Source organism: Triticum aestivum, chromosome 3B (genome assembly GCF_018294505.1).
Source record: "Triticum aestivum cultivar Chinese Spring chromosome 3B, IWGSC CS RefSeq v2.1, whole genome shotgun sequence".
Lineage (NCBI taxonomy): Eukaryota > Viridiplantae > Streptophyta > Magnoliopsida > Poales > Poaceae > Triticum > Triticum aestivum.
Window position 1 is genome coordinate 431,141,840 of NC_057801.1, and position 14,629 is coordinate 431,156,468.

The following is a 14,629-nucleotide window of genomic DNA, read 5'->3' on the forward strand; positions in this document are numbered from 1 at the left end:
ACAAAGTTGTTTAGATGGGTAGCGACATCTTCACTAGGAAGGTCGGAGATTTGATCTTTCATAACAAGATTCAGCAAAGCAGCATTGATTTCACAAGACTCAACATCATTAAGAGGAGCAATCGGAGTGCTAAGGAAATGATTATTATTGGTATTGGAAAAGTCACACAATTTGGTATTATCTTGCGCTATCGCGACAAGCAATCCAACACACAAGCAAGCAAAAAGGCAAGCGAAAGAGAGGAGATTGGGAAAGAGAGGGTGAATAAAACGGCAAGGGTGAAGTGGGGGAGAGGAAAATGAGAGGCAAATGGCAAATAATGTAATGCGAGGGAGATGTGATGGGTACTTGGTATATCTTGACTTGAGCGAAGACCTCCTCGGCAACGGCGCCAGAAATCCTTCTTGCTACGTCTTGAGCTTGTGTTGGTTTTCCTTGAAGAGGAAAGGGTGATCCAGCAAAGTAGCGTAAGTATTTCCCTCAGGTTTTGAGAACCAAGGTATCAATCCAGTAGGAGGCTCCTCAAAAGTCCCACGCACCTACACAAACAAACAAGAACCTCGCAACCAACGCAATAAAGGGGTTGTCAATCCCTTCACGGCCATTTGCGAAAGTGAGATCTGATAGAGATAATATGATAAGCTAAATATTTTTGGTATTTTTATGATATAGATTGGAAAATAAAAGATGCAAATAAAAATAGATGGTAAACTTATATGATAAAAGATAGACCCGGGGGCCATAGGTTTCACTAGTGGCTTCTCTCAAGATAGCATAAGTATTACGGTGGGTGAACAAATTACTGTTGAGCAATTGATAGAAAAGCGCATAGTTATGAGATTATCTAGGAATGATCATGTATATAGGCATGACGTCCATGACAAGTAGATCGAAACGATTCTGCATCTACTACTATTACTCCACACATCGACCGACTCCTGCCTGCATCCAGAGTATTAAGTTCATAAAGAACAGAGTAACGCATTAAGAAAGATGACATGATGTAGAGGGATAAACTCATGCAATATGATATAAACCCCATCTTTTTATCCTTGATGTCAACAATACAATACGTGTCTTGCTGCCCCTGCTGTCACTGAGAAAGGACACCGCAAGATTGAACACAAAGCTAAGCACTTCTCCCATTGCAAGAAAGATCAATCTAGTAGGCCAAACCAAACTGATAATTCGAAGAGACTTGCAAAGATAACTTAATCACACATAAAAGAATTCAAAGGAGATTCAAATATTTCTCATAGATAAACTTGATCATAAACCCACAATTCATCGGATCTTGACAAACGCACCGCAAAAAGAGTTGCATCGAATAGATCTCCAAGAAGATCGAGGAGAACTTTGTATTGAGATTCAAAGAGAGAGAAGAAGTCTTCTAGCTAATAACTATGGACCCGAAGGTCTGTGGTAAACTACTCCCAACTCATCGGAGAGGCCTTGGAGATGATGTAGAGGCCCTCCATGGTCGATTCCCCCTCCCGCGGAGCACCGGCGAAGGCTCCAAGATGGGATCTTGCGAATACAGAAGGTTGCGGCGGTGCAAAAAGTTTTTCGTGGTGCTCCTGTATGTTTTTGGGGTACGTGGATATATATAGGAGGAAGAAGTAGGTCGGTGGACGCTCGAGGGGCCCACGAGGGTGGGGGCGCGCCGAGCACCCTCGTGGCCGCCTCCTCTGCTGCTTGATGTCCACTCCAAGTCCCCTAGATTGCGTTTGTTCCAAAAGGATCGCTCCCGAAGGTTTCATTCCATTTGGACTCCGTTTGATATTCCTTTTCTTCGAAACACTGAAATAGGCAAACAAACAGCAATTCGGGCTGGGCCTCCGGTTAGTAGGTTAGTCCCAAAAATGGTATAAAAGTGTAAAGTAAAGCCCATAAACATCCAAAACGGGTAATATAATAGCATGGAACAATAAAAAATTATAGATACGTTGGAGACGTATCAATACCTAGTAGCTAGATGGCTTCTTCTCTTTCTTTGATTCTCAATACGATGTTCTTGGAGATCTATCTGATGTAATCTTCTTTTGTGGTGTGTTTTTCGAGATCCGATGAATTGTGGATTTATGATCAGCTTATCTATGAATATTATTTGAATCTTCTCTGAATTCTTATATGCATGATTTGATCCTTGTATTTCTCTTTGAACTATCGGTTTAGTTTGACCAACTAAATTTGTTTTTCTTGCAATGGGAGAAGTGCTTGGCTTTGGGTTCAATCTTTCGGTGTCCTTTCCCATTGACACTAGGGAAGCAAGGCACATATTGTATTGTTGCCATCGAGGATAAAAAGATGGGGTTTACATCATATTGCTTGAGTTTATTCCTCTACATCATGTCATCTTACTTAATGTGTTACTCTATTCTTAATGAACTTAATACTCTAGATGTAGGCAGGAGTTGGTTGATCTGTGGAGTAATAGTAGTAGATGCAGGAAGGAGTCGGTCTACTTGACACACACATGATGCCTATATTACATAATCATTGCCTTGTTTATCATCATAACTTTGCGCTTTTCTATCAATTGCTTGACAGTAATTTGTTCACCCACCGTATTATTTTCCTTCATGGGAGAAGCCTCTAGCGAAACCTACGGTCCCCGGGTCTATTTTCCATCATATTAGTTTCGAATCTACTATTTTGCAATCTTTTACTTTCGATCTATAAACCAAAAAACCAAAAATATTTTACCTTTTGTTTATCTATCTCTATCAGATCTCACTTTTACAAGTGACCGTGAAGGGATTGACAAACCCCTTTATCGCGTTGGGTGCAAGTTGTTTGATTGATTGTGCAGGTATTTGTGGCTTGTGCATTGTCTCCTACTAGATTAATACCTTGGTTCTCTAACTGAGGGAAATACTTATCTCTACTTTGCTGCATCACCCTTTCCTCTTCAAGGAAAAAACCAATGCAAGCTCAAGAAGTAGTAGGAAGAATTTCTGGCGCCGTTGCCGAGGAGATTTACCTCAAGCCTACCAAGTACCCATCATAAAACTCTCATCTCTTGCATTACATTATTTTCCATTCGCCTCTCGTTTTCCTCTCCCCCACTTCTAAAACGATTTTCAAAGATTTGCCTTTTTGTTCGCCCTTCTTTCGTTCGTCTTTTCATTTGCCCTTATGCCTTACTTGGTTTGTTTGCTTGTTTGCTTGGTATAATTGTGTGTTTATTGAAAATCAGAAGCAAAGAGTTTATGAATCCTCATCCACTTGCTAATCTTTTTAAAAGATCCAATTATGATGAACCAATTGCTAGTGAGTTGAGTGCACTAAATTATGTTTATGAGGTTTCGCCTGAAATTCATGAATCTGAAAATTGTGATGAAGTGCTTTATGAAGTGATTCACAATAGATCTTTGAATGAAAAGCATGATTGTAATGATGTTATTATAAATTCTATTAATGTCAATTATGTTAATGATATGCAAAACCCCAAGCTTGGGGATGCTGGTTTTCCTATGTCCACTACTTGTTGCAATGATGTAACATCCCAAAATTCTAAATTATGGAATGCTATATTAAATAAATAGATATGATTGTTTGTTTGATTGATTAACTGAAAGTGAGTGAAAATTTGAGACTTTTTGAAAGTTTAATGAGAGGGAATGAAATGACTTTCCCAAAACTTTCACCTTGCATTTTTATCCCTGGGAATTCAAATTCATTTCATCACAAACCCTAGAGTGAAGATGAGATGACTTCTTCGATCAAAGAAATAAAAAGGGATTTGAAAATGATTTGAATTCCATTTGAAATATTTTCAAACCAGGAACTTCATGCCACTCAACGATTTTCATGGGGGAAGATAGCATGATTTCTTCAAAATTGAAATAGACTAGGAAGTAGGAGGCCACATTCAAAAGGGCATTGAGCCACTTTTAGAAATACTTCATATAGGTTTCACAATCTTTTCCAAATATGTTTCAAAATATATAAAGAGAGAAGGTAATAGTACTCCTTCAATTATTGGAAATACAAATTGGAAATGAATGTTGAAAACACTTCAAAATGGTTTGAAAATATATGAATCCAATTGGAATAACCATTTTGGATTTAATTGATTTTTTTTCTTTATTTGGCTTTTATTCAAATTACTTTTATCCTAAAATTAAATAAATGGAAATAAGGGTTAAGTGATTCCCTTCATGGAAAATTAGGAGAAAATAAATTTGAAATCATTTTGGTATTTAAAAAATGATTTTTATTGGGTTTTATTGCAACAATAACACGGTTTGCTTTATGTGAGTTTTTGTTGATTTTATTTGAACTTGAAAAAATGTTCATCTTTTAGGACTTCATTTTATGAACATTTTGATATATAATATGCCTATATATAATTCTGTTCATATTTACTTTGTTTTAGTTTTCCTTGCTGTGTTTAAAAAAAAGAGAAAACGCGTGAGGCCCACTACCCTACAGCACCAGGCCGACCCTTCTCACTCTCGCGCGCGCCTGCCGCTTTCCCATCGGCCGCCCGATCCCCTCCCTCGCTCACCTCTGTTACTGACAGTGGGCCCCGCCTCCTTCTTCTTAACCTTGCCAAAGCCAGAGCGCGCGCACCCGCCGCCGTATCCCAATCTCTTCTTGATCGGGATCCTGAGCCTCCTCCTCGCGCGCGTGCATGCCCTATAAAGACCCTTCTATCTCCTCTCTCGATCCCCTTTTGACCCCGACGTCGAAACCCACCCCAGCTCTCTCCCTTGCCTTTCCGATCTCGTTGGCCGCCGCTTCTCTCGCCGTCGATTCTGTCGGCGGTAGGTCAACCTGAGGCCCTTTACTCTATCCTTCGAATTATCTCGATGTCGTGCAGCGTTTTGGGATGGTCTCGACCCTCCCCTTCCCTTGCAGCGATGACCTCGAGCGCCTGCACCTCGCCAGAGCACGGGAGTTCATAGAAGCTCCGCCACTCCGCCCCGCGCCATCCGGTCATCCCCGAGCCCCATCTACACCACCACTGTGACGCCCGCGCGCAGACACACCTGTCTGGCCACTCCTTCGTCGCCCCTGACCACCAGAATGCCGTCCTCCATGACGCTCGAGCCGCTGCCGCCGTTCACCGCCGTCGACCTCCTCTCTATCAGCGCCGGCGAAAGCCACCCCGTTTGATCCTAATCAAACGGCTTAGATTAGAACCACGAATAATTAGGTTTTATTTTTGTTTAGATTGGTTTTATTTACGGTTTAGTCGGTTTAGATCGAACCGGTTCACCAGTTTCTTTTTATTAAACGTGCATGCATGGTTTTGTTAAGTATCGCCTGAGCGCAGTTTAGTTACCGAGCGCCCACCTCCTAGCCCAATAGCAATAGGCCAAGTAGCACTTGCCCGTTTTTTTAAATTTCTTTCTGTTTCAAAAACAGAATAGTTCTATTTTTAGAAAATTAACATCTTTTAGATTTTAAATCCAAATTGAGTGATTCTTTTTACAGTAGTTTTACAATTTCTTGAAGTTTCTGTTGGTGCAATTGGATTTCAAATTTGAGTAGTTTAAATTTGAATTATTCAAATATGCTTCAAACACTATTTTGGCTCTAGTTTGAATTCTATAATGGATTTTTGATTGATTCTTTTTGCTACTATTTTGTTATTGTTTTTTTCTCTAGTAGCATATAGTGATTTATTTTTAGTTTATTTAAATTAGGGTTTTAGGCAAAACAGTACAATTTTGCATAGTTTAGTCTTATTTTCTTTTTTCCTTAGTGTTTAAATGTTTCTAATTAAAACTTTTTGTCACCTTTGACAAATGTAGTTTTGTTTGTGTTATTTAACAGTAGACAATTTAATTCTTATATTAAAAGTTTATTTTCTTTAGTTTTGTAAGAAAACTTGTATAGGTCATAGTTAGAGTATTATAAAAGCTTTTTATTTGTTTCCTTTTGCTACTAAAAAATTTTATGAAAAATACTTTTTGTTAACTTAGTTATTTTACTTTTTATTTTTTGTTAAACTTATTAGTTTAGTGTTTTAATTGATATTAAGTTTTTACTTATGCAAAACTATATTAGATGTTTGTAGCAAAGTCATAGACTTTTGTTAGTAATTTTTCTTTGTAGTTTTATTTGAAGTTTCTTTGGAATTCATTTGAGTTTTGTTATTGAGTTTTATTTGTTCTTTAGATTGTTATTTTTATTGATAGAATTGATTGCTTATGTGAATACAATGTTTCACTATATAGATTTTCTCGGAGTGACGAATAGTTTATCAAAGTTTCCGAGAGCGTTATTATCTTCATTAACACACCAGGCAAGTTCACTTTGACCATGTTATTCATACCCATGTTTTTTTGCATTTAGCGTCACCATTCATGATCCCTCCAGTAGTGGTATTGACTTCTTGTAGTTGAGTAGAATGCATGAGGTAGGAACCCATCACCCTGTTACCAAGCCCGAGACGTTATTTATTTTTAATGCTACGCTATAGTACACGGGGTTGGTATGACTGCTCGGGAGTGGTGTGAGAATGGACGACCCTATGTCAATGGCAACAACTTCATGATGGCATCGGCAAGGACTGCATCTTCAGGACTTCAAGACCTCAAGATTTGATGGGCACCCTGGAGCAACCAGTGGATGGCTGGGATGCATGGAGAAGCGCCATGACATCTTGCGGAAAGCCTCACCCAGACTCAATGAGACAAAACAATACTTCATGCTCGGAAGCTTGCCTGTGCAACCGCAAGTCACTTTGGGCTCTAGCTGGGACGGTTCTAGCATATGTAGAAATACGGTAGGATTGGATGAGCACCGGACAGTTGTCAGAGGAACTCTTCGGAAGACCATGTTTCGGTCATCTTGTTCTCAAACACCCTGAAGTGGGAGAACATAAAAAGAGGGATCGAATCTTGCGGGTAAAGTGTACAAACCTCTGCAGAGGGTTAAAACCTAATCGATTAGCCGTGTCCCCGGTTACAAACAATTTGAGCCTCTGGACTTGGATCTATCTCGGAACTCTCAACACTGGATCAAAAACTTAATTGTGGGCAACTTATGATGATTTGGGCTATGAGACATCGGTTGGCAGAACCATGTCATGATAGAAAACTCTATAGTATAGACTCTGGTTATATCCTTTGGTGTAGGGAAAATAAAACTAGCTTTTATGCAAAACAACTCAGACACAGAACCACAAAGCCACATTGCATATAGAATAATTTTATCATCTGCTTTCTCTTATTGTGATCTTGCTGGTACATTCAATGTACCGATCTACGCGGCTGCAACGTATCATGTTGTAGATTTTTTTTGATGAGTAAGAGTTACAATACAGGGTTACGGTCTACACTCAACCTGCCAATGGCGTTGATGGGACTCCACACCCGATTGTTTGTTTCCGCTGTGACATATGAGGTATATATCAGTTTTACGTTACTTATACATGTGATTGCACTTTGATATATACATTGATGTACTGTGTGTGCCAGCATACTGATCCAGGGATGACACGGATACACAGAGGCTTGACCTTTTGAGGTCGGGTCGCTACAAATATGGTATCAGAGCACATGTTGACTGTAGGATGTGACCATAGAAATCGGAAAGCCCTAGGACAAGATTTCTCCAAAACTTTATTTTCAAAAGACCCTTATTTCTCATCTTTTCCAATTTTATCAAATGGTCCCTCTTACCTCAAATAGTTAGAATATACCCCATTGCCTTTTGACCACACAGAGGATAAACTCAAGCATGTCCATGAAGGACAAGATATCGGACAACTGATGGCCTCTTTAGAGTAAAGAGTATTTCACCATGCATTAGAAGAGTTGAAGCTACAAGAGTTGAAGATTCCGGAGACTTGAAGAATTTGAAGACTCTAAAGATTTATTTGACCTTTAGAAGACCAAACCCATGTTATATACTTACGTTAGATGTGACGATTTGTGAGCTGTCACTTGTTTGATGTTTTTCCGAGAGCCACAAAATAAAACCTGTTTCTTCAAAACTATTGTTTGTATTGTGTGTATCTCTTCTCACCTCTCCCGTATCTCATCCCAAAACCCTTGAACCCCATAGATGATGAATGAAGATGGACTGATATTCTATGGACCGATGACTCGGCCGAAGGCAGAGCTATGGATTAAAAACATGGAGGATCAATTCAGGAAAATTTTGATTGCAAGAAAGTATGAGGTTCAATACGCTCTTCAGTACTTTACAGAAAGTGTTGCAACCTGGTGGAAAATGCGTCAAGACATACAAGGATGTAATGGAGCAAAAACTTGGGAAGAATTCAAGGAGACTCTGTTGAGATCACGTCTCATCCGGAAGCACTGTGTTAACCCGAAGAAGAAACCTTGTGCCTGCAAGATTTGTGGAGAAATAGGACACACCCAGGAGGAACACAAGGAAGGAGGCCCTCATTGACCATCACCCAGAGGAAGAATGCCCGACTGGACAGGTTACTTGTTTCTTGTGTGAAGGAGTTACTCATTTCCGGCTCAGTGCCAAATTTACCCCAAGGTACAATAAATTACCAAGCAGCTAAAAGAAGCCCTTAGGAAATGTTTGGAAGAATCCATGATGGAGGAAGTTATTGAAGACCCTGATGGAGAAGGCCTAAACATATTTTTCGACCAAGCCTGCTATTCATGTGGAGAAGAAGGATAGTATTCTCAGTATTGCACAAAGGAAAGAGAAGAGTATCTTGGAAACTTCCCGATCGCAGAAGTGGAATTTGATCCACCGAGAATAGAAAAATTGATCGGAGCGAAGAAGTCCTGGAAGAGAAATCGAAGACATCCCTAGAACAATCCAATTTCTGCAGAGAAGGACCTGAGTAATATCACTTGTTACGGGTGCAAGTATTTAGGTCACTATGCTGATAAATGTCCAGAAAAGAAGCTAAAAATCCAAGGAGCCTACATAATCACAAAGAAATCCCAAGACATGTCAGAATCATTTGTTTTCGCTGCAAGGAAGCATGACATTTTGCTAGGGAATGTTCAGATCAGATGAAAGCTGGAGCTGAGTAGTTGAGATTTTGATATGGATAATAAGAGTAGTAGAAAACAATTTAATTTTCATAAGTTCGATGAGTTGAATTATGTGATGGAAGCCTCGGAGTTTGTAATGAAATTCATGAATCAATAAAGTTAATGTGTCATGATTTCATACGTTGAATTTTATGAGTTGTTACTCTAAGAATAAAGATTTTTTTGACCATTTTCGAGGATACATGAAATATGGTCCATGGATGAATTTGTGCATTTCAAGGGTGGTAGTACCCTGTAAGAACACCCGACCAATGGAAAGGGAAAATGTGTCCCACAGAGTGGAGTTTGGACAAAATAAGTATGAGTTTTATTTTTACAGCTTTCTTACCCCAAGAGTATGAAGGAAGGAAGTACCCTGGATTTAAAGGAGGTATAGTGGTTGAATATAGAACATTATAACTCAAAAGAATGAGTTAGAGATGTGCAAGTATTGAAGTGTGCCCACAACCCACAGGCTCAGGAGTTAATAAGGATCAAGCACTACTTTGTTAAGTGGAGAAATCCGGAAGAAGTCATGATTCCATTAGCAGACATTTCCTTAGAAGGTTACGAAAATCCGAGAGTTGTGAAGAACGTTAGATGTCTTGTTCAGCTTGCAGAAACAATGGATTTACCCGAACCTAGTTCGAGGACAATAGAAATTCTACAATGCTTGTGAGAATGCCCGAGTGTTGGAATTATGAGATACGCTAAACCTTATATAAGGTAATGATCTAGGTGCGGAATGGATTGATCACCATACCGACTTACTCTTATCATTCGCTCTTGCTATTTGGAATAGTAATCTAGAGTGACTTACCCATAGTAGAGAGACGGTGATGTCACAACCTTGTTTAGACCTTAGAATGGTAGAACGATGAAACCCTGTACAGGCAACCATTGCCAACCGTAGGACATACGATGAGATTTCAACCCCGACCATTTTCCCGCAGGAGAAACCATAAATTGTTGACCATCATGACCAGGCCGCCTCCACCAACAATGTGTCGTTGAGGGGGCGCCACAACGCCGACGATCGCTGCCTGTGGTGGGGCGTCTCTGGGCGGATGCTGCACTATGTCCTCAAGCACCTCGAGGACGGCAACCAGCCGCCGCTCCAGTACCCGGTAGCCTCGGCGCCTGTCCCCCACCGGAGCGGCAGCATTTGGCTGCCGAGGCGCATGGCATGTGGGTCGTCGTCCTCCTCCTCCCTCTCCTCTGGTTCGCCGGCGCTCGCCAGCATCAAGACCGAGCCCATGGAGACGTCGCTCGGGCGGCCATGGTCCCTTCTCCTCCCGTCTCGTGAAGTCTAAGACGGAGCCGGGGCTCGTTGCCGTGAAGAGCGAGTACGACAACATGGCCGCCCTCAAGTGGGCGCGCGAGGACTACGTCTGGCTGGAGACGGAGCGCTAGTGCCGCGCCCTCGAGGAGATCGCCGCTCGGCGCCGCGGCCGCGACGAGGCCAGCGTCATCGTCCTCAAGGACAGTGACGACGATGCACCACTGCCGCCAACCAAACTCGTCCGCCAAGGCGCCCCAGGGCAGGTGTGTAGCAAGGACGGCGACGGCGTGAAGAAGTAGGAGGACGACGGCGGCGACGGCGTGAAGAAGGAGGAGGACGACGGCAGCGACAACAGCGCCTTCGGCATGCTCTACGGCCTGTAGAAGGGGCAGCGGACGGTGGCGCAATAGTTTTAGTTATGTTTTTAAATATGTTTTTAAGTTTTTATGTACAAATATCAATGAAATCGCCTAGTTTGACCGAATATGTGTCGTGTTTGGCCGAATTTTGACCGAGTTTATTTTTCAAAAAACGTCGGCTGGGGTGAGCTTGGGGCGGCGGTTGGGAAACCGATCGCCCCATGCCGATAATTTCGCCGACAGGGAGCGCCCCCAGGCGGCTCTATTTCAAGCCCTAGGGAGGCGAACGGCTGGAGACGCTCTAACCTAGTCGCCTTGGGAGTCGTCTGTGCATGAAAAAAATGCCACGAGGGCGTGCTCAATTGGTGGCCCAACAAAGCCTTGATGGACGAGACTTGCCTGCTCCTCCCGCGTGTGTCCATCCGTGCTCCCGCGTACGTGGCTTGATTTGATTGGAACAAAATAAGAACCGTCTCACCCTCTTAAAATCATGGGGGGAAATGATTAGATTAGAAAAAAAAGACAGCCGTAGAATGAAGTGGGAACACGAATGAAAGCATGAGGAGGGAGCAGGCAAGCCGGATCCCACTTTTGACGCCGTGGTGTGGGGCGGTCGATTGAAGTTTCGAAGAAACCAGTCACCTGGTTAAGGGGTCGCATCCGTGGTCTCCACGTGGAACCTACTAATCTCCTTTGTGAAGTTGCAAACACCGATCACAGCGAATGGTCAATCATCAATCCCCATTCCAACCGACCTTGCGTTTTTCACGACTCCTCCATAGAAACCAACTCAAGCACCTGATTAGAAGATCGAAACCTTAAGCAAACCCCCACTGCTACAGCGTCAGTTGGAGCCGACCATGGCCATGACATCCCCGAACAGCAGAGCACTGGAACGGTACAAGAGCGCCGTCACGACGGCAACTTCCGTGCTGGGCGCGGCCATGCTGCTGCGCCGGGTGCTCGCCGACGTCCTCCCAGGCACGGCCCTCGGCGCGTTGCTCCTCCTGCCGCCAGCCTCCGCCCGGCGCCACGCCGTGCTCATCGAGGAGTTCGACGGCACCCTGTACAACCGTGTCTTCTTGGTGGCCAAGGCGTACGTTTCCACGCTCCTCGCCGCGGCACCGTTCGTGCCGCTGATGAAGGCCAGCCTGCCTCGCGGGGCTGGTGCGGAGCACGTCCTGCTCGCCCTGCGCCCCGGCACGGCGGTCGTCGACGTGTTCGACGGGGCGAAGGTCACGTGGCGCCTAAGCAGGAAGCACGACGGGGGCGCCGGCAGGCGGCGGGCCACGGAGGACGCGCGCGAGGTGTTCAAGCTCAGCTTCGACGCCGAGCACAAGGACATGGTGCTCGGCTCCTACCTGCCGGCCGTCATGGCCCGCGTGGAGGCCATGTCCCAGGAGCAGAGGCAGACCAAGCTGTACAGCAACGAGTGGGGCAAGTGGCGGACAGTGAGGCTCCGCAACGCCTCGACGTTCGCGACGGTGGCCATGGACGACGCGCTGCGGCAGGCTGTGGTGGACGACCTGGACAGGTTCTTGACCCGGAAGGAGTACTACCGGCAGACGGGGAGGGCGTGGAAGAGGGGCTACCTGGTCCACGGCCCGCCCGGCACCGGCAAGTCCAGCCTGGTCGCCGCGATCTCCAACCACCTCCATTTCGACGTGTATGACCTCGACGTCGGCGGCGTCAGGTCCAACACCGAGCTGAGGAAACTGCTGATTCGGATGAAGAACAGGTCCATATTGTTGGTCGAAGATGTCGACTGCGCCATGGCGACGGCGCCACGGAGAGAGGCGACGGGAAGCTCCGACGGGGGCAGCCCTGCTTCCAAGAATCACAAGGTTAGTTTTAGTACTAATCCAACTCATGTTGCAAGTTGCAATGGACGACGAACAAACTGCTTTAGTCCTTTAGACTATTCTTACCAGTACTATTTTCTTTTTCTTGAATCGATTCTTGCCAGTAGTAGTACTACTCTGTACTCCGACATTGAAACAATCAAACAAAACTCTGGGTGACTGTGTATCGCACCCTCACTGAACACGAAAACGACAGCACTGATTTGGTTTGCTTCAAGTACCAGCAAGTCACTGATCTGGGTCACTGTACAGGCGACAACTCTATAGTCGTTGCCGTGCTACTGTTGTTTGTCCAACAAGAGCAGTTGCCACTTCATTTCCTGTGGTTTCCAAATCGATTGTCACCTACTCCTATTAACTAAGCTGTGCGTTGCCTTGCCAGGTCACTCTGTCCGGGCTGCTCAACATGGTGGACGGCCTCTGGTCCAGCAGCGGCCATGAGCGGATCCTCATCTTCACCACCAACCACAAAGACCGGCTAGACCCGGCGCTGCTCCGGCCTGGCCGGATGGACATGCACGTCCACATGGGCTACTGCGGCTTCGTCGCCTTCAGGGAGCTCGCGGCCAACTACCACGGCATCCAAGACCACCGGCTCTTCCCGGAGATCGAGGCGCTTCTGCGGGAGGTGGAGGTGGCACCGGCGGAGGTCGCCGAGAGGCTGCTTATGACCGACGATGCCGATGCCGCTGTCGAGATGGCCGCGAAGCTGCTGAGAGACAGGAAGGCGGGGACCGGGGAAGATGGCGGGTACATCAAGCAGAAACTGCACGTAGGGCCTAGGCGCCCGCGTCGGCCCCCGGCTGCAAGACGGGCGGTGCTTGACGAGGGAATTGGTGGGTCCTCACGACGAGGCCAGGGGCGTGGACCAGGGGCAGGGCGACGTGGCCGGGGTGAGGTGCGCGGACGAGGACGGCGATAGACAATCGTACTCCCTCTGTTCAAGTGCACAGGGGTCTAAATAAAAAATTTGTATCCAAATATATATATAGTGGAGTAAATCACTATGCATGAAAGAAACTTATCATCTTCGCGACCATTAATTTGAGCGGAATATGTTGTAGTTTATTAAAATGTTCACGGCCGACTCAGTCTCTCGAAGGTGCTCATAGGTGTAGGCTGTACGCAGGAGCGGAGTCAGAAAATTTGGCCATTGGGTTTCACTATTTATGAGAACCTGATATTAATTTATGAAGATTAAAGTCTAATTGCGACAAAAATTATACCACCCATAAACAATATAACAATAAGAAATATAGTATCACATATCACATATTATGTTCAACTAAAAACTGAAAAGTGCAAGACATACCTACGTCTAATGGGTGACATTGAGATGCCTGTATCAAATATTTGGATCTGATGACAGAGTTGTCTTTGAAAAATACTGTTTGATAGCCTAGATCAATCAAAGTCCATCGAGAAAAACAAATAAAAAACCTAGGGCAAAAAAAAAACACTATCGTACTAGGCAAATAGTCTAGATAGAACATGTACAAAAGGGAAGATGTGGCGACGTAATCTAGTTACCATAATTTTTGGGCCACAGCTGTAGTTGTTATGGATCTGCAGCAGCCTGCTTGCTGGCGGCGTGCGGCGGCCGAGGCGCGGAGCAAGAGGAGAGTCGATCAGGAGAGATGTGAATTGGAAAACGAACGGATGAGGGATTATGCATTCGGCTGCGTGTGTTTTTTTGTTAGGCTAATCATGGTCTAGGCCGGAATGGACTAATCGACATTTGTTTATGGGCTTTTTGGGCCCTTTATTTAGCCATCCACGTGAGGCCCTTTATTTGATGGGGTCAGCGACCATTTTTAACCGGGTTCAAGTGATCAAATAAGTACCTACACGCACGTAGCAGGCAAATTCCGTTGGGTTCACACTTATAGGATGGCTCTGCCGCTGGTTGTGCGTGTGTACGTCCATAAGGGTAAGTGTATGTGCATATATATATGAGCGTTTGCGAATGTACTGTGTTTAAAAAAAAGGTACGTGGAACCTCCCCTCATAAAAAAAGAAGGTATGTGGAACCATAAAGATCGTCCACGCCGTACCCTTTCGATCCTGCGACCCAAGGTGTACACCTAGGGTTTTCACTGCCTCTCCCGGGCACCGCGGCTAGTCCGCCTCACTCCTATGGTC

At 44.6% G+C, this 14,629-nt stretch overlaps 1 protein-coding gene across 1 annotated transcript; it reads left to right on the forward strand.

Annotated features, from left to right (window-relative positions):
• Positions 1-11,304: 11,304 nt before the first annotated feature.
• On the forward strand, positions 11,305-13,555 carry LOC123070210 (AAA-ATPase At3g50940). Its single transcript, XM_044493285.1, has 2 exons — positions 11,305-12,469; positions 12,870-13,555. The coding sequence occupies exons 1-2, from the start codon at positions 11,486-11,488 to the stop codon at positions 13,407-13,409; spliced, it is 1,524 nt and encodes a 507-aa protein (XP_044349220.1). The 5' UTR covers positions 11,305-11,485; the 3' UTR covers positions 13,410-13,555.
• The last annotated feature ends 1,074 nt before the right edge of the window (positions 13,556-14,629 follow it).

Bases quoted from the DNA above. Each gene is read 5' to 3' on its own strand.
- LOC123070210 (XM_044493285.1), top strand. From the start codon at position 11,486: ATGGCCATGACATCCCCGAACAGCAGAGCACTGGAACGGTACAAGAGC. The intron at 12,470-12,869 runs GTTAGTTTTAGT...TTGCCTTGCCAG, and splicing joins CTGCTTCCAAGAATCACAAG to GTCACTCTGTCCGGGCTGCT.